The sequence below is a fragment of the Coregonus clupeaformis genome, chromosome 9, assembly GCF_020615455.1.
Source record: "Coregonus clupeaformis isolate EN_2021a chromosome 9, ASM2061545v1, whole genome shotgun sequence".
In the NCBI taxonomy this organism is placed as follows: domain Eukaryota; kingdom Metazoa; phylum Chordata; class Actinopteri; order Salmoniformes; family Salmonidae; genus Coregonus; species Coregonus clupeaformis.
In genome coordinates, this window is record NC_059200.1 from 42,163,456 (window position 1) to 42,186,627 (window position 23,172).

The window sequence follows — 23,172 nt, forward strand, 5'->3', positions numbered from 1 at the left end:
GTACCACCAACGAGAAAGAATACAAACATGTTTACACACACTTATACAACGGGTGGTTGGTTAAAACCGCATTCCAGCCGGTGTCTATTCCACAAGTTACCACCAGCTAAATGTATGACGTTAAAATGCCTATTTACTCTATTCCAGCTGACTGCGCAATCCACTGTCTCATCAACTCAGCCAGGCACTTTAAACTTGATCTCCGCTATAAAAAGCATCTAGACATTATCTCACATTTCTTTTAGACTAACCTTTCATTTTCAACAGCAGAGATTTGTATAAACATTGCTGTCTGTCTCCGACATTTGCAACATTGTTTAAATATTCAAATTCGATCTCCTGTTGTTCCATAGTAATGAACGTGTCGGGAGACGGGACGAGACAGAAAGGCAGGCAGCGTTTCTCAGCCAGTCGAAATCATGAATCAGCTGGCATCATTTTTATGGATATATACAAAGAAATGTCAATTGAAAAAAGGTCAAACGAAACGAAGTGCAGCTAGTTTGCAGTCTTTCCAGCGTCAGTTTGAAAAGATTGTGTTAGATGTGTTGTTGGCTAGCTCCTCTGAACAATAGTGTCCTGACTAGAGAGCACATGTTCTATGCCAGGCGAAATCGCGCCTCATTAGTACATTGTTATGGATGTATCCAAATAAATAATTAGAAAACAGCTTAAACAAATGCAAATGCCGCTACTGTTGTTATTCTGGCTGCACTGTTTTACTTGACTGTAAGTTAGCCGTAGTTGGCTAGCTAGCAAGCAAGGGATAAGAACGTTGCCAGCCAGTATGGCAATGGAACATTTAAATGAACGACTGGGTCGCGTCCATAGATACAGAACAAAAAGACTGAATGACTGGGTCGCGTCAACTGAACCGATAGAACGAACGACCAGCCGGCTTGGATAGCAACCCTAGATTTGTGTCGGGACTATATCTTGTGGAAGGATGAAATAGTATGAATAAATTCATCAAAATAAAGTTTTTAATGAAAATATGTAAATCATTATTTGAATATGTTGGTAACCCGTTGTATAAAAGTGATAATGCCCTCGAAGCCGGTGTTTGGAGGATATATTGGCACGGTTTGCCGGCCCGACACGAAAACAACACCCGTGCCAATATATCCTCCAAACACCGGCTTCTTGGGCATTATCACTTAAATAGCCACCCCCTGGCTGTAAGATATTTCCCTGGTGTAGTGCATGCAGACTCAAGAGTACCACACTGTATGGACTATGAACCCTATGTGTTCACCATAGCTTTATTTAATATTTTTTGGGAGTATTGTCTTTGTGAATTCCCAGGTGAGAGAGGTTAGGGTGAAGAAAAGGCTACAGCATGCTGCATTGCGGAGCTGCAAGGAGTCCGAGAGCAGCTGTTCAGAGACAGGACTTGGTAGACTGACTAACTGGTGGAAACAGAAGAAGTTAACTTCATCAGGCTGAACATTTGCTCATACACATGGGTTGTGTTTCTAACCCGTTCTCTGAGATTTATTTGGATATAATAAGTACAGAGTCAAATATGTTTTGTACATATTAATTTTCCTCTGGACTGGCAGTTTAGCACTTAGAATTTATGATTTTAATGTTTGTGATACTGTTTAGTTTGAGATCGGATTTGATCTTGCTTTCATTTTGACAAGCAGTTAGAAGAGTATACCGTTTTGTGGCCAGTCCTCAAAATACAGTACACTGGGCGTGCTGAATGTTTCACATGTGACCACAGGAGGGCAGTCTCATGCCAACCTAATGCTGTCATGACTCCTAGTCATAATGAAACGGGAGAAATTAAATCAGATGTACAGAACACTGTGCATTTTAATCATTTCTATGTGAATATTGAACATCAATACAACTTTTGACTTATTGAGGAGCCTAAATCTATACGACATTCTGTTAAGGTTTGTTTGCTTGCATGATAAGTTAACACATGACAAGCTTCTGATGCGCTTACCCTACAGCACAGACAGACTCTTGTCAGAGGTTCCTTTATTAACCGTTCAGTAATGAGTCAACTACATTTCCTCATGTAAGATAGCGCAATGACTCCATCTGCACGGATTGTGTGTATGACACGCATACAAGCACACACACGCCACACGGTTTTTGCTTTGTCTTTATTGAATGTCCAAACCATTCCCTCCAGCCTCTTACAGTTTTTCTCAATCAGTTTGGCACATTTTTCAGATGGCAGTGGTATATTTTCAAAACTCAGTACAAAGCTCATAACTGATAATGAACCATGTCTTATGTTCAGCACCTTTGATTGTGCATTCATTGGAGTTGAACACATCTTTCACCTCTGAGTCATTCATGCAAAATCAAAGTTTGAAATACCATGTGCACATTTTGTTAGCAAAAAATTAATAATTTTCATAACGGATCATTTTGAAGTGCTAAATAGGAATAATAGAGGGTAAATATAATTTTCCATACAGTATTTAGCTATGTATCGGTATGTACCAATTTTAAAGTTTATTGCAAACCAATTATTTTTAACCCTAAAAGCGCCAACAGGGGTACATTTTGACCTTCTGAAATTTTAGGAATTTGTCAAGCCACTAGTTACTGACAAGAAACCATTAACGATTATTTTTGTGTTACTATGGAGGAATGAACAATCATCTCTCTTTTATATGCTAGTGGTGTGCTGCTAAGATGGAAATGTTGACTCAGTAGTGCACTTTGTGATATAAGCACCAAATTTGTCACAGAAGTAGATGTATGTACTCTGAAAATGTATAGATATGGAGCCACCCCAGATTTGGCCCATGGGCAGCCACTTTAACTAAAAAATTACTTTAAAATGTAAATACATATTTAGATTCCAATCAATGTATCTATACCAAGTTTAGAGTCTCATCTTTTAGATGTAGTTGGAACTGAGTTTATAGCCCATAGTGTTCCAAAGTTAGAGCTAAAAGTCTGATGGCGTTTTTCCTATTTTGTTGCATTACAACCTGTAATTTAAATTGAGTTTTATTTGGATTTCATGTAATGGACATACACAAAATAGTCCAAATTGGTGAAGTGAAATTAAATAAATAACTTGTTTCAAAAAATTCAAAAAAATAAGTGGTGCATGCATATGTATTCACCCCCTTTGCTATGAAGACCCTAAATAAGATCTGGTGCAACCAATTACCTGCAGAAGTCACATAATTAGTTAAATAAAGTCCATCTGTGTGCAATCTAAGTGTCACATGATCTGTCACATGATCTCAGTATAGAAATGGAAAGAATATGGCACCACAACAAACCTGCCAAGAGAGGGCCGCCCACCAAAACTCATGGACCAGGCAAGGAGGGCATTTATCAGAGAGGCAACAAAGAGACCAAAGATAACCCTGAAGGAGCTGCAAAGCTCCACAGCGGAGATTGGAGTATCTGTCCATAGGACCACTTTAAGCCGTACACTCCACAGAGCTGGGCTTTACGGAAGAAAGGCCAGAAAAAAGCCATTGCTTAAAGAAAGAAATAAGCAAACACTTTTGGTGTTCGCCAAAAGCCATGTGGGAGACTCCCCAAACATATGGAAGAAGGTACTCTGGTCAGATGAGACTAAAATTGAGCTTTTTGGCCATCAAGGAAAACGTTATGTCTGGCGCAAACCCAACACCTCTCATCACCCTGACAACACCATCCCCACAGTGAAGCATGGTGGTGGCAGCATCATGCTCTGGGGATGTTTTTCATCGGCAGGGACTGGGAAACTGGTCAGAATTGAAGGAATGATGGATGGCGCTAAATACAGGGAAATTCTTGAGGGAAACCTGTTTCCGTCTTCCAGAGATTTGAGACTGGGACGAAGGTTCACCTTCCAGCAGGACAATGACCCTAAGCATACTGCTAAAGCAACACTTGAGTGGTTTAAGGGGAAACATTTAAATGTCTTGGAATGATTCAATTGAGAATCTGTGGTATGACTTAAAGATTGCTGTACACCAGCGGAACCCATCCAACATGAAGGAGCTGGAGCAGTTTTGCCTTGAAGAATGGGCAAAAATCCCAATGGCTAGATGTGCCAAGCTTATAGAGACATACCCCAAGAGACTTGCAGCTGTAATTGCTGCAAAAGGTGGCTCTACAAAGTATTGACTTTGAGGGGGTTGAATAGTTCTGCATGCTCAAGTTTTCAGTTTTTTTGTCTTATTTCTTGTTTCACAATTTTAAAAAATTGCATCTTCAAAGTGGTAGGCATGTTGTGTAAATCAAATGATACAACCCCCCCCAAAATACATATTAATTCCAGGTTGTAAGGCAACAAAATAGGAAAAATACCAAGGGGGGTGAATACTTTCGCAAGCCACTGTATTGCCAATAACATCCATATCGGTGGCTATCTCAGGTTGTAACGGTACGTCAGATTAGCTCAATCGACAATTACTTAGCTGCTGAGTAACACAGAAACACAAGACTTTAAATGAATTTATACAGAAATGTATACAGAAATCATCCCTGTATGATGCATTTTGCATCATATGATGCTGAAAACTTGATTGCTGACAAGCAAAACATTTTGGGCAGTGGTGTAAAGTACTTAAGTAAAAATACTTGAAAGTACTACTTAAGTAGTTTTTTGGGGTATCTGTACTTTACTTTACTGTTTATATTTTTCTGACAACTTTTACTTCACAACATTCCTAAAGAAAATGATGTACCTTTTACTCCATACATTTTCCCTGACACCCAAAAGTACTCGTTACATTTTGAATGCTTAGCAGGTGTGATGAGTGTGATAGAAGGAGTCAGGCGCAGGAGGGTAAATCACAGAATACAGAGTTTATTCTGTCGTACACAAATGCGCTGGATAGCGACACACGAAAACAGGCACAGGGGAAACTATCTACCCTGGCAATACACGGTACGGGATACTCCAACAATATACAGGCACAGGGGAAATATCTACCCCAGCAATACAAAGGGAGAGTAGCTCCACCTAGCTACACTACTCTCACAAATAACAATCACCCACAAGGACAAGGGGGGCAGAGGGAACACTTATACACGGACTAATGAGGGGATAAGAACCAGGTGTGTGTAATTGACAAGACAAGACAAATGGAATTATGATATATGGAGCGGCAGTGGCTAGTAAGCCGGTGACAACGAACGCCGAAGCCTGCCCGAACAAGGAGGGGAGGCAGCCTCGGCGGAAGTCGTGACAGCAGGACAGGAAAATAGCCTAATTCACACACTTATCAAGAGAACATCCCTGGACATCCCTGCTGCCTCTGATGTGGCAGACTAACTAAACACATGCTTCGTTTGTAAATTATGTCTGAGTGTTGGAGCATGCCCCTGGCTATCAGTAAATTTAAAAAACTAGAAAATGAAACCGTCTGGTTTGCTTTATATATGGAATTTGAAATTATTTATACTTTTACTTTTGATACTTAAGTATATTTAAAACTAATTACTTTTAGACTTTTACTCAAGTAGTATTTTACTGGGTGACTTTCACTGTTACTTGAGTCATTTTCTATTAAAGTATCTTTACTTTTACTGAAGTATGACAATTGGGTACTTTTTCCACCACTGATTTTGAGACTATGTCAACAATGGACTAATGAAACAAATACCAAAATATTGTTTTTGGGTGGAATTTTTCTTTAAGACAAAAATAAAAGGGGGAGGTTGGTCGGGGAGAATAGGTGGGTGTACAACGCAAACTTCTAGGGGAGGATAGGAGGATGTACAACGCGAACATCTAGCAAACTAAAGGTATGGTACATCTTGTCCTGAGTCCAGTTTACAATTTGGGGTAAAAAATTACCCCCATTGGCGCTTTTACTATGAAATATGTTGGCACTTTTAGGGATAATAATTTGTTGTATTGTTTGGATATCATTGTATTTTAAATGTGTGTGACTGTTCTTGTCTATCAGTGCATTAGTGTTTTGTTACTTGTTGTGTTTTATGTTTTTTGTTGTTGACCCCAGGCAAAAGCTAATGGGGATCTGAATAAACAAATATGTATCCTACAGTGAGGGAAAAAAGTTTTTGATCCCCTGCTGATTTTGTACGTTTGCCCACTGACAAAGAAATGATCAGTCTATAATTTTAATGGTAGGTTTATTTGAACAGTGAGAGACGGAATAACAACAAAAAAATCCAGAAAAAAACGCATGTCAAAAATGTTATAAATTGATTTGCATTTTAATGAGGGAAATAAGTATTTGACCCCCTCTCAATCAGAAAGATTTCTGGCTCCCAGGTGTCTTTTATACAGGTAACGAGCTGAGATTAGGAGCACACTCTTAAAGGGAGTGCTCCTAATCTCAGTTTGTTACCTGTATAAAAGACATCTGTCCACAGAAGCAATCAATCAATCAGATTCCAAACTCTCCACCATGGCCAAGACCATCGCCAAGCAGCTTGGTGAGAAGGTGACAACAGTTGGTGCGATTATTCGCAAATGGAAGAAACACAAAATAACTGTCAATCTCCCTCGGCCTGGGGCTCCATGCAAGAGCTCACCTCGTGGAGTTGCAATGATCATGAGAACGGTGAGGAATCAGCCCAGAACTACACGGGAGGATCTTGTCAATGATCTCAAGGCAGCTGGGACCATAGTCACCAAGAAAACAATTGGTAACACACTACGCCGTGAAGGACTGAAATCCTGCAGCACCCGCAAGGTCCCCCTGCTCAAGAAAGCACATATACAGGCCCATCTGAAGTTTGCCAATGAACATCTGAATGATTCAGAGGAGAACTGGGTGAAAGTGTTGTGGACAGATGAGACCAAAATCGAGCTCTTTGGCATCAACTCAACTCGCCATGTTTGGAGGAGAAGGAATGCTGCCTATGACCCCAAGAACACCATCCCCACCGTCAAACTTGGAGGTGGAAACATTATGCTTTGGGGGTGTTTTTCTGCTAAGGGGACAGGACAACTTCACCGCATCAAAGGGACGATGGACGGGCCATGTACCGTCAAATCTTGGGTGAGAACCTCCTTCCCTCAGCCAGGGCATTGAAACTGGGTCGTGGATGGGTATTCCAGCATGACAATGACCCAAAATACACGGCCAAGGCAACAAAGGAGTGGCTCAAGAAGAAGCACATTAAGGTTCTGGAGTGGCCTAGCCAGTCTCCAGACCTTAATCCCATAGAAAATCTGTGGAGGGAGCTGAAGGTTTGAGTTGCCAAACGTCAGCCTCAAAACCTTAATGACTTGGAGAAGATCTGCAAAGAGGAGTGGGACAAAATCCCTCCTGAGATGTGTGCAAACCTGGTGGCCAACTACAAGAAACGTCTGACCTCTGTGATTGTCAACAAGGGTTTTGCCACCAAGTATTAAGTCATGTTTTGCAGAGGGGTCAAATACTTATTTCCCTCATTAAAATGCAAATCAATTTATAACATTCTTGACATGCGTTTTTCTGGATTTTGTTGTTGTTATTCTGTCTCTCACTGTTCAAATAAACCTACCATTAAAATTATAGACTGATCATGTCTTTGTCTTATTACTATTTTGATTGTATTGCTAGATATTGCTGTGCTGTTAGAGCTAGAAACATAAGCATTTTGCTGCACCTGCGATAACATCCGCAAAACTGTGTACGCAACCAATAAACTTTGATTTGATTTCATAGATCAATAATGTATTCTCATACATATACATATGTTTCATATCAATATTAATATAATTCACGTTTTTCTCATAATAGTAGAAACAAGTGTCATTAATATTAATAATGGACTATTCCACCCTTTCATTGAAAGTAACACAGCAGCAATGAGGTGCTTTCAGAGCGGGGAAGAGAAAATAAAGAAAGAAAGATTACATTTTTACAGAAAAATTACCAAAGTTAACGGATTTCTTTAGTAGAAATATAGTGGCTTGCGAAAGTATTCACCCCACTTGGCATTTTTCCTATTTTGTTTCCTTACAACCTGGATTTTTTGGGGATTTGTATCATTTGATTTACACAACATGCCTACCACTTTGAAGATGCAAAATCTTTTTTATTGTGAAACAAACAAGAAATAAAAAACTTGAGCATGCATAACTATTCAACCCCCTCAAAGTCAATACTTTGTAGAGCCACCTTTTGCAGCAATTACAGCTGCAAGTCTCTTGGGGTATGTCTCTATAAGCTTGGCACATCTAGCCACTGGGACTTTTGCCCATTCTTCAAGGCAAAACTGCTCCAGCTCCTTCAAGTTGGATGGGTTCTGCTGGTGTACAACCTGGAATTAAAATGGATTTTTGGGGGGTTTGTATCATCTGATTTACACAACATGCCTACCACTTTGAAGATGCAAAATATTTTGGGGGGTGAAACTAACAAGAAATAAGACAAAATAACAGAAAACTTGAGCGTGCATAACTATTCACCCCCCAAAGTCAATACTTTGTAGAGACACCTTTGCAGCAATTACAGCTGCAAGTCTCTTGGGGTATGTCTCTATAAGCTTGGCACATCTAGCCACTGGGACTTTTGCCCATTCTTCAAGGCAAAACTGCTCCAGCTCCTTCAAGTTGGATGGGTTCTGCTGGTGTACAGCAATCTTTAAGTCATACCACAGATTCTCAATTGGATTGAGGTCTGGGCTTTGACTAGGCCATTCCAAGACATTTAAATGTTTCCCCTTAAACCACTCAAGTGTTGCTTTAGGAGTATGCTTAGGGTCATTGTCCTGCTGGAAGGTGAACCTTCGTCCCAGTCTCAAATCTCAAGAATTTCCCTGTATTTAGCGCCATCCATCATTCCTTCAATTCTGACCAGTTTCCCAGTCCGTGCCGATGAAAAACATCCCCACAGCATGATGCTGCCACCACCATGCTTCACTGTGGGGATGGTGTTCTCGGGGTGATGAGAGGTGTTGGGTTTGCGCCAGACATAGCGATATCCTTGATAGCCAAAAAGCTCAATCTTAGTCTCATTTGACCAGAGTACCTTCTTCCATATGTTTGGGGAGTGCCTTTTGGCGAACACCAAATGTGTTTGCTTATTTTTTTCTTTAAGCAATGACTTTTTTCTGGCCACTCTTCCGTAAAGCCCAGCTCTGTGGAGTGTACGGCTTAAAGTGGTCCTATGGACAGATACTGCAATCTCCGCTGTGGAGCTTTGCAGCTCCTTCGGGGTTATCTTTGGTCTCTTTGTTGCCTCTCTGATTAATGCCCTCCTTGCCTGGTCCATGCGTTTTGGTGGGCGGCCCTCTCTTGGCAGGTTTGTTGTGGCGCCATATTCTTTCCATTTTTTAATAATGGATTTAATGGTGCTCCGTGGGATGTTCAAAGTATATATAACCCAACCCTGATCTGTACTTCTCCACAACTTAGAGGCTTCATAGCAAAGGGGGTGAATACATATGCACGCACCACTTTTCCGTTAATTATTTTTTAGAATTATTTGAAACAAAAAAATTAATTAATTTCACTTCACCAATTTGGACTATTTTGTGTATGTCCATTACATGAAATCCAAATAAACATCCATTTACAGGTTGTAATGCATCAAAATAGGAAAAAACACCAAGGGGGATGAATACTTTTGCAAGGCACTGTAAATCGAGAGATAGGTTCAGAATAGGTATCAATGATAGAAAGCCATCTAAATACATGCATATTTGTCTCCTTTTCAGCACCAATTGGTAGATTAAAAAAATATTCTGATCTTGTAGATTATTTAGGGTTAAGAAAGTATGTGTGAGGCCTCCCGAGTGGCGCAGCAGTCTAAGGCACCGGTTTGATCCCGGTGTTTCCTCCGACACATTGGTGCGGAAATTAAGCGGGCGGGTGTTAAGAAGCACGGTTAGGCAGGTCATATTTCGGAGGACGCATGACTCGACCTTCGCCTCCCGAGCCCGTTGGGAGCGATGAGACACGATCGAAATTGGGGAGAAAAAGGGGGTAAAATACACACACAATTTTTTTTAAATAATTACATTTACCAGACGCTCTTATCCAGAGCGACTTACAGTTAGTGAGCGCATATATTTTTATTTATTTTTCATACTGGAATCGAACCCACAACCCTGGCGTTGCAAATGCCACGCTCTACCAACTGAGCTACATCCCTGCCGGCCATTCCCTCCCCTGGGCCAATTGTGCGCCGCCCCATGGGTCTCCCGGTCGCGGCCGGCTACGACAGAGCCTGGATTCGAACCAGGATCTTCAGTGGCACAGCTAGCACTGCGATGCAGTGCCTTAGACCACTGCGCCACTCGGGAGGACGAAACAAAAAGTAACAAAAAGTAACAAAAAGTATGAATCATGCATGAACAGGGTTGGAGAGCCTTGCACAAAACGTATTGGTGAGTCAAAAAATACTTTGTTTTGATTCATCCTGAAAGTTGCCATATTCAATTGTTCAATCCATGAAATATTGGAAGGTGAGAAATGCGTACAATAGGGAAAGTATTCAGACCCCTTGACTTATTCCACATTTTGTTATGTTACAGCCTTATTTTAAAATTGATTAAGTTGTTTTTTTCCATCATCAATCTACACACAATACCCCATAATGACAAAGCGAAAACAAGTTTTTAGAAATAAAGTAAAGGGTCTGAAATTCAGGTTAGCAGTGTGGGCAAGGTTAGGGTTTGGTTTAAAATCAGATTTTAAGAAGAAAAATTGGAGCTCCAGGCTCCAGGCTCCAGGCTCCAGGCTCCAGGCTCCAGGTTTAAACTTCTACAGCATCATGTATGGTCTACCTTCCACAATACCCCACAATGACAAAGCCAAAACAGGGTTTTAGAAATTTGTGCTAATTTATAAAAAATAAAAAAACTGAAATATCACATTTACATAAGTATTCAGACTCTGGAGCCTGGAGCCTGGAGCCTGGAGCTCCAATTTTTCTTCTTAAAATCTGATTTTAAACCAAACCCTAACCTTGCCCACACTGCTAACCTAATGCCTAACCCTAACCTTAAATTAAGACCAACAAGCAAATGATCATAAAGTAAAATGTATCTAAAACAATTGTCATAAGTTGCTCTGGATAAGAGCGTCTGCTAAATAACTAAATTGTAAATTATATTTGCAATCCCCTTATCCAAATGGATTACTCATTTACCTAGGTCTTATCAATAGCTCTTATCAATTTATAAATTACAGTGCATGGAGATTGGTATTATTTATATCGGGGAAAAAATTAAGTTGATGCTTTTCCACTTTGCTCGACCTTATTCATGGTTTCCTGGTGCTTAAAGGTGGTGGAATTATGAGGGAATTAAGTCAAGGTCAGAATACAGCGTATCTGTAGACACATCTCAATTTTTATGAACTCCACCCCAAACGAATAGATGGCTGGCATATGCTTTATCTCATGCTTAAGTCCAAGGTCAGAATACGTGTAGAGAGAAAGGTGCATAAAAAGGAAATTAAGTTACGTGTGCATAACTCAGGTCTGAATTCCCCCCTTGAAGAATAGCCCACACATAACAGTTTTTCTCATTTTTAAACGAATGGCTACAACTTTCATCCCTCAGTCATACTATGTATGACAGTCCGCTCTTACTGTGCCTTTATGCGTGATACCTACACTGAAGTTGATTGTGCAAGAGACATGGATATAGGCTATGAGTTGATGATAGGGCGGCAGGTAGCCTAGCAGTTAGAGTGTTGGGCCAGTAACCGAAGGGTTGCTGGTTCAAATACCTGAGCCAATAAGGTGAAGAATCTGACAGGTGTATAAAATTGAGCACACAGCCATGCAATCTCCATAGACAAACATTGGCAGTAGAATGGCCTTACTGAAGAGCTAAGTGACTTTCAACATAGCACTGTCATAGGATGCCACCTTTCCAACAAGTCAGTTCGTCAAATTTCTTCCCAGCTAGAGCTGCCCCGGTCAACTGTAAGTGCGGTTATTGTGAAGTGGAAACATCTAGGAGCAACAATGGTGAAGTGGTAGGCTACACAAGCTCACAGAACGGGACCGCTGAAGCGTGTAGCACGTAAAAATGGTCTGTCCTCGGTTGCAACACTCACTACCAAGTTCCAAACTGCCTCTGGAAGCAACAGCACAATAACAGTTTGTTGGGAGCTTCATGCATAGTGCCAACTGTAAAGTTTGGTGGAGGAGGAATAATGGTCTGGGGCTGTTTTTCATGGTTCGGGCTAGGCCCCTTAGTTCCAGTGAAGGGACATTTTAATGCTACAGCATACAATGACATTCTAGATGATTCTGTACTTCCAACATTGTGGCAACAGTTGTGGGAAGGCCCTTTCCTGTTTCAGCATGACAATGCCCCCATGCACAAAGCGAGGTCCATTTAGAAATGGTTTGTCGAGATCAATGTGGAATATCTAGACTGGCCTGCACAGAGCCCTGACCTCAACCCCATCGGACACCTTTGGGAAGAATTGGAACGTCGACTGCGAGCCAGGCCTAATCACCCAATATCAGTGCCCAACCTCACTCATGCTCTTGTTGCTGAATGGAAGCAAGTCCCCGCAGCAATGTTCAAACATCTAGTGGAAAGCCTTTCCAGAAGAGTGGAGGCTGTTATAACAGCAAAGGGGGGACCATCTCCATATTAATGCCCCTGATTTTGGAATGAGATATTCGACAAGCAGCTGTCCACATACTTTTGGTCATGTAGTGTATATATATATATATTGTGAACTGATATGATCTCATGGTAATAAAGTGATTATTGCCTTGGGTTTCATGGGTAAAGGGAAGGGGGATCTTAGTTGGATTGTGGAAAGGGATGTAGGCTAAGACTAGCCCTTAAAAGTGCAACCACAAGTAGCAGCAGGCTATCACTTGTCATGGGACAGGGCTAGGGTTACAGCTAAGGTAAAACATTTTTATAGTATCGGTGTTGACTTGTGACCCCTTTTGATGCTGACAATGGAGTAACCCTGTAGGCCTAATTTACACAATTAATTCCTTCCGCTAACTTCGAAGCAATCTTTATAGGCCTACAGTATTCTGACATGGTAGGCTGATTTCATTATTGGGATTTATTGGAATTGTCAAGTAAAGCAATAATCTAGATAATTGATTTTCTTCGAAAACTCATGATGAGTATGAGGTCTCTAGAACGTCTCCATGTGGAGCACGCACGACCGCGTGGTAGCTATAAAAGCCGTTCACGCGCGCCTCCTCATTCGCCGGATGCATAGACCTTATGGATCAGATGTGAGGATGAAACAATCAAGCAAAATAGTATTTAAAAGTGTTTTAGTGCATGCAAGTTCAGTCGGTCTCTCTGTATCTATTTCGTAATTTAGTGTGGGGACTATCTGAGATTTGGTTGCCTGTTTTCTTATTTTACTGCACACGTGGAGGTCTTTAAAAAGGCACTTAAGGTATGTGCTTTCTTCTACAAATCATCTACGGCTTTTATTACAATTTGTCCTTATAGGGATTTATTTCTCAACTGAATGATATTGATAAGGTAGACAGACGCCTTCACCTTATTTCGGGAAATGTAAGGTGAATTAAATAATAAAAAGTATGATAGAACTCTGATTCTCGTTATTGGAATGTCCGAATAAAATGAATGATGATGATAAAAAAAAAAAAATCCCATTCCATTTAGAAGTTCCATTGAAATTGACTTGAGATTCGCTCCTGTCAGAACATCTCTGTGAACACTTGCTTCAATAATGTGCTAATAAATAACCCCAAATCATTATATTGTATAACTTTTATTCGTTTTTTAAATTAAAATGTGAGAAATAGTTACTTACAGAATGTATTCTGGCAAATAGAATGGTTGTTGGCCATCCAAGCTGAATGGTTATCATAGAGAAGTTCTGATATTCATTAATTGACATTCACCATCTCGCGATAATTGCAACAACATTGTCACCTCACTACCCATAATTAATTGTAATGCTTCTTATGCATATCATTGTCGCTTCATGGAGACAGCTGACAAACATACCTATTTTTGGTGGATTACTGAAACATACTGTACACATGATCCTGAGGTCCTACAGTGGATTGGCCTAAACCATACACTGTATTCTCAATTGATGACCTGGACAACCATATCTATCTACTACAAGTCGATAAAACAAGTCAACAAAAAAATATAATTTACCAAAGTGACAAAATACTTATAATGTGATTAAACTTTTTTTTAAAGACACCAAATATTTGTAATTATTTACTCCTGTGTAATAAATATGTTGTTATTGTTTTGGGGGGTATTTTTAGCCTACTGTATGATTGACACTGTCCTCCTGGTCTAATAAGAGGAGTTGAAGATGGAGGACACATGGGAACTTCAACTGACCACTACTCTTTACATGACCTCTGACCTTATATTCTCCACAAACCTCACCAACCTGACCAACTGCACCAACACCAACTCCAGCTGCACCGTCTCTAGCGTCAAGCTTTCCCCTTACTACCAACACTCTCTGGCCATAGCAGCCAGCTTCACCCTGGCCTACCTGTTCATCTTCCTGCTGTGCATGGTGGGTAATTGCCTGGTGTGCCTCATTGTGGTTAAGAACCGTCACATGCGGACGGTCACCAACCTCTTCATCCTCAACCTGGCTATCAGTGACCTGCTGGTGGGCATCTTCTGCATCCCAACCACGCTGGTGGACAACCTCATCACAGGTACAGTAATACCCTACTGCTATAGAAGAATGGCCCATCTCCTGTCTCTGTAACGTGAGGCAGCTTGATGTACAAGTACACCCACTGGACAAGAGGCTAGTCTATCGCAGGGCCTTACCTCCAATCCATCTCATTAATGCTGAGTGTCAAAAAGAGAGGCATCGAGTCCTATCATTTTTTGAGTATTTTTGGTATGACCTTCCAATCTCAGGGCGGAAACTCTAACCACGAAGCCACTGAGTTGGTTTTACCCTACTGCTATAATGATTCCGTAAATTAATAAAAACATGATGCTTTGTATTCAGTGCTGTTAGTGTCACAGTTCCCTCAGCCAGAACCCAGAAGCAGACCAGGACAAGGAGAGTTGAACGAAGGTGAGGGTTTATTTAGATACAACAAAAGGTGCAGAATAATCCAGGGACAGAGCGGGCGGCGTGGATGAGTAGTTGGGGGTGCAGCACTAGGTCCAGTGATGGCTCGGCAGACGCCGACCATCAGGCAGAGGTGGGGTGAAGGTTCCGGACGTGTGACTGCAGGTGGAACAAAAACGGAGGTAAGGACACAAAAACTCAACAAAGTACAAAACAACAAAACTCACGCTAGAAACTCTAAACTGATACACAGAACACCTACTGTTCATGGCTAACGATCCGGCAGGAACTGGATGTTTGGCCAGAGCCTAAAAAGGGTGATGATGAGGGCCAGGTGTGCAGATTGCTGACGGGATGCAGGTGCGGAAAACCAGAGAGCTCCCCGGAGCGTTCCCGAACCCTCGGGAAACTGGAGACTACGAACCCAAAACACTGGTCACCAGACAGGACCCGACTCAGACTGCCGGGATCGTTACAGTACCCCCCTCCGACGAACGCCACCGGGCGGACCTCCCGGAGCGCCAGGATGGAGGCGGTAGAAATCCCCTGATGAGGTCAGCATCTAGGACCTGTCGCCGCGGAATCCAACTCCTCTCTTCAGGACCATACCCCTCCCAGTCCACGAGATACTGGAAACCCCGGCCCCGCCGTCTGGAATCCATGATGCGACGCACCGTGTAGGCAGGACCACCTCCGATCATCCGAGGAGGAGGAGGAGGAGGCGGAGGAGGCAACAGAGGACTGAGGAAGACAGGCTTGAGGCAGGAGACATGAAAGGTGGGATGGACTCTGAGCGTCCTCGGTAGTTTGAGTCGAACTGCCACCGGATTGATCACCTTCTCCACCACAAACGGACCAATGAACTTCGGTAACAACTTCCTAGACTCAGTCCGTAACGGAAGATCCCGTGTGGCCAACCAAACCCTATCTCCGATGGTATAGGTGGGAGCGGGGATCCGGCGACGATTCGCCTGGAGCTGATACCGATCCGAACCTCTAAGGAGTGCCTTTCTGGCCCGATGCCAGGTCCGGTGGCAACGACGAATATGAGCCTGAACAGAAGGCACTGATAGCTCCTTCTCCTGAGAAGGGAACAGGGGAGGTTGGTAGCCATACAGGCACTGGAAGGGAGACATCCCAGTGGCAGATGTAGGGAGAGTATTGTGGGCATACTCAACCCAAGGCAACTGAGAGGCCCAGGAGGTGGGGTTGGAAGAGACCAGACAGCGTAGCGTGGATTCCATCTTCTGGTTGGCTCTCTCCGCCTGACCATTGGATTGGGGTGAAAACCAGATGTGAGACTGACTGTAGCTCCAATGGCCAAACAGAAGGACTTCCAGACAGCAGAGGTAAACTGAGGGCCACGGTCGGAAACGATATCACTGGGCAAACCGTGGACCCTGAAAACCTCCCTAACCAGGATCTCGGACGTCTCCGAGGCAGAGGGAAGCTTGGCAATAGGCACAAAGTGGGCGAACTTGCTGAATCTGTCCACGATAGTCAGAACGACCGTGTTCCCCTCAGAAGCGGGCAACCCCGTGACGAAGTCCAGGGCCAGATGCGACCATGGACGCCGGGGAATAGGAAGGGGGTGAAGTAGTCCAGCGCTGGGCCGATTGGTACTCTTATTCTGCGCACACACTGGACAGGCAGCAACAAAACCCCCGAGTATCCTCGGCCATGGCAGGCCACCAAAAACGTCTGCGAAGAAACGCCATAGTCCGAGCCACGCCAGGGTGACAAGCCATCTTGCTGGCGTGGGACCATTTGAGGACAGCAGGACGAACCGACTCAGGCACAAACAACCGACCGGGTGGACCGTTACCGGGACCGGGCTGAGTCCGAAGGGCCGCCAGCACCTCCTCCTCAATCTTCCACATAACTGCTCCCACGACGCAGTTCCGGGGGAGAATAGTCTCGGTCTTGGACCCACTCTCCTCCGTCTTGGAGAACATCCGGGACAAGGCGTCCGCCTTGCCGTTCTTAGATCCAGGTCGGAACGTCAGGGCAAACTTGAATCGTCCGAAAAACAACGCCCACCTGGCCTGACGGGGAGTTGAGACGTTTAGCCGATTGCACGTAAGCAAGATTCTTGTGGTCAGTCCAGACAATAAACGGTTGCTCCGCCCCCTCCAACCAGTGGCGCCACTCCTCCAAGGCAAGTTTCACCGCGAGAAGCTCCCGGTTACCCACATCGTAATTCCTCTCTGCAGGCGAAAGGCGACGAGAGTAGTAGGCGCAGGGATGGAGTTTACTGTCCGTGGAGCATCGCTGCGACAGGATGGCGCCAACTCCCACATCAGACGCGTCCACTTCAACGACGAACTGACGGGCCGTGTCCGGTTGAGAGAGAATCGGTGCGTTGGTGAATCGCCTCTTCAAATCCAGAAACGCTCGATCCGCCTCCGGATTCCACTTGAAGGTCCTGAGACTGGAAGTCAAGGCAGTTAATGGAGCGGCCACACGGCTGTAATCCCGGATGAATCTGCGGTAGAAATTCGCAAACCCCAAAAATCTCTGGAGTTGCAATCTCGTACCGGGCTGGGCCCATTCCAGAACCGCTCTAACCTTCTCCTGATCCATCCTAATCTCACCCCTGGAGATGATGTACCCGAGAAAGGATGTAGTGTGGGCGTGAAACTCGCACTTCTCGGCCTTCACGAACAGACGATTCTCCAACAATCGCTGCAGAACCTGCCGGACATGCTGGACGTGGTCGGAAGGTTCCTTCGAGAAGATCAGAATGTCATCCAGGTAAACAAACACGAAGAGACCGATCATATCTCTCAGGACGTCGTTCACCATACTCTGGAATACCGCTGGAGCATTGGTCAGTCCAAACGGCATCACCTGATACTCGAAGTGACCCATCGGTGTATTGAAACCCGTCAACCACTCGTCCCCCTCTCTGATCCGGACCAGGTGATACGCATTGCGTAGGTCTAGCTTGGTGAACACCGTAGCACCCTGTAAGGAGTCGAAGGCAGAACTCATCAAGGGCAGGGGATACTTGTTCTTGACCGTGATGTCATTCAACCCCCGATAATCAATACACGGTCGAAGAGAGCCATCCTTCTTTCCCACAAAGAAGAATCCTGCCCCCAGGGGTGATGACGAGGGACGAACGAGACCAGCAGCTAGGGACTCCTTGATGTAGGTCTCCAACGCCTCACGTTCAGGTCGGGAGATACTGTATAACCTTCCCTTGGGGTAGACAGCTCCAGGAACCAGGTTGATGGCACAATCATATGGTCGGTGGGGAGGAAGTGACAGAGCCTTCTGCTTACTGAAAACTTCCCCAAATCGTGATATGTCTCGGGAACCAGGGACAAATCTGGGGGTTTAGCCTCAATCACCTGACTGGGAACCGAATGGGGGCAGGCAGTCTTGAGACAGTTAGCATGACAATCAAGGCTCCAACTCGTTACCTTGCCCGTCACCCAATCGAACGTGGGATTGTGTTCCTTCAGCCAGGGGTATCCAAGGACCAGAGGAACATGGGAAGACGGCAGAATGAAAAAATGAAATCATCTCAGAATGATTCCCCGACAACCGCATCTTAACCGGTTCAGTCCTCATCGTGATACGTGCCAGACTACTGCCGTTCAGAGTGGTCGCTTCAATGGCTTCCGGCAATTGCTCCTTGGAAAGCCCCAGCTGTTCCACCAACTCGGCATCAAGAAAGCTTCCATCGGCACCTGAATCGATAAAAGCGTTAAGCGCTAAGCTCTGATTCCTGTTCACAAGGGTAGCCGGAAGCGGGGTCTGACAGAGGTACTGAGAGGTTGAAACTGGCTCGCTAAAAGTCCTCCCAACTTTAGCGAGCCGGGCAGTTGGACGACCGCCGGGAACAAGTGGAGATGTAATGTCCCGAGCGACCACAGTAGAGGCAGCAGTTGGTCTTACGTCTATGTTGACGCTCCTCCTTGGTTAACCCGTGCCGCCCCCACTTGCATGGGTTCAGAATCGGGAGAGGTCCTCTCCACTAATCCTTAGTGGTGGAGAATGATCGACGTGTTCTGATCCACCACCCGACCCGACTGGGAACTGAGAAGCTGATCGACTGGACGGACCCCATTGCTTCTCCCTCCTTCGCTCTCGGACTCGATTATCCACCCGAATAGACAAGGCTACCAAGCTGTCCAGGTCACTAGGCTCCGGATAGGAGATCAACTCATCCTTGAGCTGCTCCGACAGGCCCTGGTAAAAGGCCGCTTGCAAAGACTCCTCGTTCCATCCACTCTCCACAGCCAACGTCTTGAACTCGATCACGAAGTCGGCCACGCTGCGAGTTCCTTGGTGAAGAGAAAACAGACGCCTAGCTGCGTCCCTCCCTCGGACGGAATGGTCGAAGAGCTTCCTCATCTCGGCCGTGAACCCCTGGTATGAAGCCATGCAGGGATCCTGTCGTTCCCAAACGGCTGAAGCCCACTCCAGCGCTCGACCACGCAGCAACTCAATCAAAAAGGCTATCCTAGCCTTGTCAGTGGCATAAGAGTAGGGCTGTAGATCGAACACTAATCCACACTGCATAAGGAAGGAACGGCATCTTCCCAGCTCCCCCTCATATTTATCCGGCGTCGGAACCTTGGGCTCACGGAGGGACACAACTTCAGAAGCGGCAGGCGAGATGGGTGAAACCGGTAGTGGGTCCTCCACCGGACACTGGCGTTGGTTCTGGACCTCCGTCAGGCCGGTAGAAAGGTTCCGAACTGACAACGCGATCTCCTGTAGTACCATGCTATGATGGCCCAACATCTTCTCCTGCTGGGTAATGGCATGGCGAACAGAGTCCAGGTCCGCTGGGTTCATATTTGGCCGGATCGTTCTGTCACAGTTCCCTCAGCCAGAACCCAGAAGCAGACCAGGACAAGGAGAGTTGAACGAAGGTGAGGGTTTATTTAGATACAACAAAAGGTGCAGAATAATCCAGGGACAGAGCGGGCGGCGTGGATGAGTAGTTGGGGGTGCAGCACTAGGTCCAGTGATGGCTCGGCAGACGCCGACCATCAGGCAGAGGTGGGGTGAAGGTTCCGGACGTGTGACTGCAGGTGGAACAAAAACGGAGGTAAGGACACAAAAACTCAACAAAGTACAAAACAACAAAACTCACGCTAGAAACTCTAAACTGATACACAGAACACCTACTGTTCATGGCTAACGATCCGGCAGGAACTGGATGTTTGGCCAGAGCCTAAAAAGGGTGATGATGAGGGCCAGGTGTGCAGATTGCTGACGGGATGCAGGTGCGGAAAACCAGAGAGCTCCCCGGAGCGTTCCCGAACCCTCGGGAAACTGGAGACTACGAACCCAAAACACTGGTCACCAGACAGGACCCGACTCAGACTGCCGGGATCGTTACAGTTAGCTTTGATGAAAATAATGATGCAACCTTTAGAGAAAGACAGTTATTTCTATAACTGATTGGCCAGTTGCCTTTAGCTATTGACTACGACAATTATTAGGATAACCCCTCTTGTGCCTTGAAAGAAACATAATTATAGCTATCCCCAGTAGTCATTCACATGTAATGTATGACTGTTTCAGCAGGGGTCTTATATGTGTCTGAAGTTGCACATGCACGTGCCCCAGCCCAGCCAGCTTTGCAATGGTTTAGATAAGGTCAATTCATTCTCACAGTAATACATCTTCACACATCTCACAAGCTGAATCGCCATCCTGTTATTGCATTTTTTAAATATATATTTTTAAACTATTATTAATAGCGAACCTTTTTAACATTGTCTTGTAAAGAAAGAAATAAAGAAAGAAATAAAGAAAGAAAGAAAGAAAGAAAGAAAGAAAGAAAGAAAGAAAGAAAGAAAGAAAGAAAGAAAGAAAGAAAGAAAGAAAGAAAAAAAGCCTTTTGTAAACTAACACTCGCACTTGACTCTTTTCAACCTTACTAGCGCTGACTTTGCTGATAGCTACTTTATTGAGGAAAATGTACTTACCATGACTGTGATATGTGGCTGTCCCACCTAGCTATCTTAAGATGAATGCACTAACTGTAAGTCACTCTGGATAAAAGCAACTGCTAAATGAAAAAAATCTAAATGTAAATTGGATATTGCGGATTCATGTTTGAATAGTTCAGAACTGAGAGAATATTAGTGGGTCTGAACATGATGATTGCAGCTGTCTTTCATTTGACAGCCTGATGAATAGCTTTACATTTTTAGACAGTTCTTCACAATTTATTAATCTCTTCAATACAGAAATTAGTAGAGTCCAGGCAGTAAAAGTGCTTTTAGAAAACCCCAAATGTACAAAAGTGTGAAATAATCATTGCCATAAAATCACTCAGTCAGGAAGACTTCACTTATAGTAATTACCTTTTCAAAACACACCTTTTGTTGGCTGCATATTCACGCTGGGTAGGTACAAATACTTCATCCACTTCATCCACTCTTGTGCAAAAAGGTATATTGGCATCTTTTATGCAGGTTTGAAATGTACAGTACTCCTGAAGTTGTTTATTATTCTGACCAAATCACGCGTACCAAACTAACTCACTTGTACTAAACTAACTCACATGTACCAAACTAACTCACGTGTACCAAACTAACTCACGTGTACCAAACATGCCAAAAGCACCTGTTCACAGTATGGCTATTGACTCTAACTGACATGTCTGGCAGCTCACCAGTAAAGTGTTATTGTTGCTATTGTTGTTTGGCAGGCTGGCCCTTTAGCAATGCAGTGTGTAAGCTAAGTGGCCTGGTACAGGGGATATCAGTGGCTGCATCTGTCTTCACCTTGGTTGCCATCGCTGTGGACAGGTAAGTCCCCCACCTCCTCCCTCCCCCATTGTCTCCTTTAGGCATGCAGGGTACTTGTTTACAAGTATCTGCACATGTGAATTGGAAGGGGATAGAAAGGCTTTCATGTATGCATGTTAAACACTTTGTGTTGTACAGTAAACAGTTTAATCTACAGATGTAGGATCTTAATTTGAGCCGGTTTGCTACAGTATAATTTTTTTCCTGCAGCAACAGGAAATGTGAATTATTTTGTGGATTATAATTAATCCACATTTTTTGTAGGGGTTGATACATTTTTCATTAGGGCAAATCAAGTCTGACATTTTAAAGTGGTAATTACAAACTTTAGAAGCCATTTAACCCTCAAATACACTACAAGTTTGCATTTCCTGCTGTGCAGGACAATTCTCAGCAACAAAAGAGGGATCAAATTAAGATCCTACATCTGTATGTGGCGTATAAAGAAGCCTTAGTGAAATGAATCGCTTCATCACTTCTCATCTATCTCTCCTCTCTCTCTCTCCCATTAGATTCCGCTGTATTGTTTACCCCTTTAAGCCCAAGCTAACCTTTCTTGTTGCTAAGGCAACTACAGGGCTGGTGTGGGCTCTTGCATTGGTGATCATGCTTCCGTCGGCTGTGATGCTGACGGTGGATCAAGAGGAGGGTCACTTCATGGTATCCAGTGATAACAAAATCTACCCTCTCTACTACTGCTATGAGACTTGGCCTGACCCTGAGATGAGGAAAGTTTACACCATGGTCCTGTTCACACACATCTACCTGATTCCCTTGGCTCTCATCATGATCATGTATGGCTGGATCGGAGCCAAGCTCTCCGCTACAGCTGTTCTGTCCAGCAGGGGGCACCCAGACATCAAGTCCCCTATCTCCCAGAGGAAGGTCAAGGTGGTTAAGATGCTCATTGTGGTGGCTCTCCTCTTCATGCTGTCCTGGCTGCCACTCTGGACCTTGATGCTCCTCACAGACTACGCCAGACCTGAAGGGGACCAGCTGGACCTTCTGACAGGCTACATCTTCCCCTTCTCCCACTGGCTGGCCTTCTCCAACTCCAGCATCAACCCCATCATCTATGGCTACTTCAATGAGAACTTTAAGAAGGGCTTCCAGGCTGCCTGTTGTCCTGGATCCTGTTGCAGCGTAGTCCCTCAGGAGGAGGCAGTGAGCAAGGCTCAGCAGGGGTGCAAGGCCAGAGTGCCCCGGGACACAGCCCTCAGCGCCAATCCTCTCACCACCCGGGGGGTGAGGAACTGCATCCACACCGACAGCGACCTGACGGGCTGCGTGTGTCTAGAGATGGAGCAGAGGAAGGAGGAGGGCTCGGCAGAGACAGGAGGCTTGCGGGGCTCGGGGGTAGAGGGAAGTAACAGTAACAGTGGAGTGTCAATAAAAAGGGGTCTTCATGCGGAGGATGTCGATGGACTCTCTCCAATGGGGGTTGCTGTGTGTCAGGCGTGGGAGCATTGA

The 23,172-nt window shown here is 44.4% G+C and overlaps 1 protein-coding gene across 1 annotated transcript; it reads left to right on the plus strand.

Moving 5' to 3' along the window:
* The first annotated feature begins 14,188 nt into the window (after positions 1-14,188).
* Positions 14,189-23,172, plus strand: LOC121574213 (neuropeptide FF receptor 1-like). The gene is made up of 3 exons (XM_041886848.1): positions 14,189-14,549; positions 21,603-21,702; positions 22,215-23,172. Exons 1-3 carry the CDS (start codon positions 14,189-14,191, stop codon positions 23,170-23,172), a joined length of 1,419 nt encoding a protein of 472 aa, XP_041742782.1.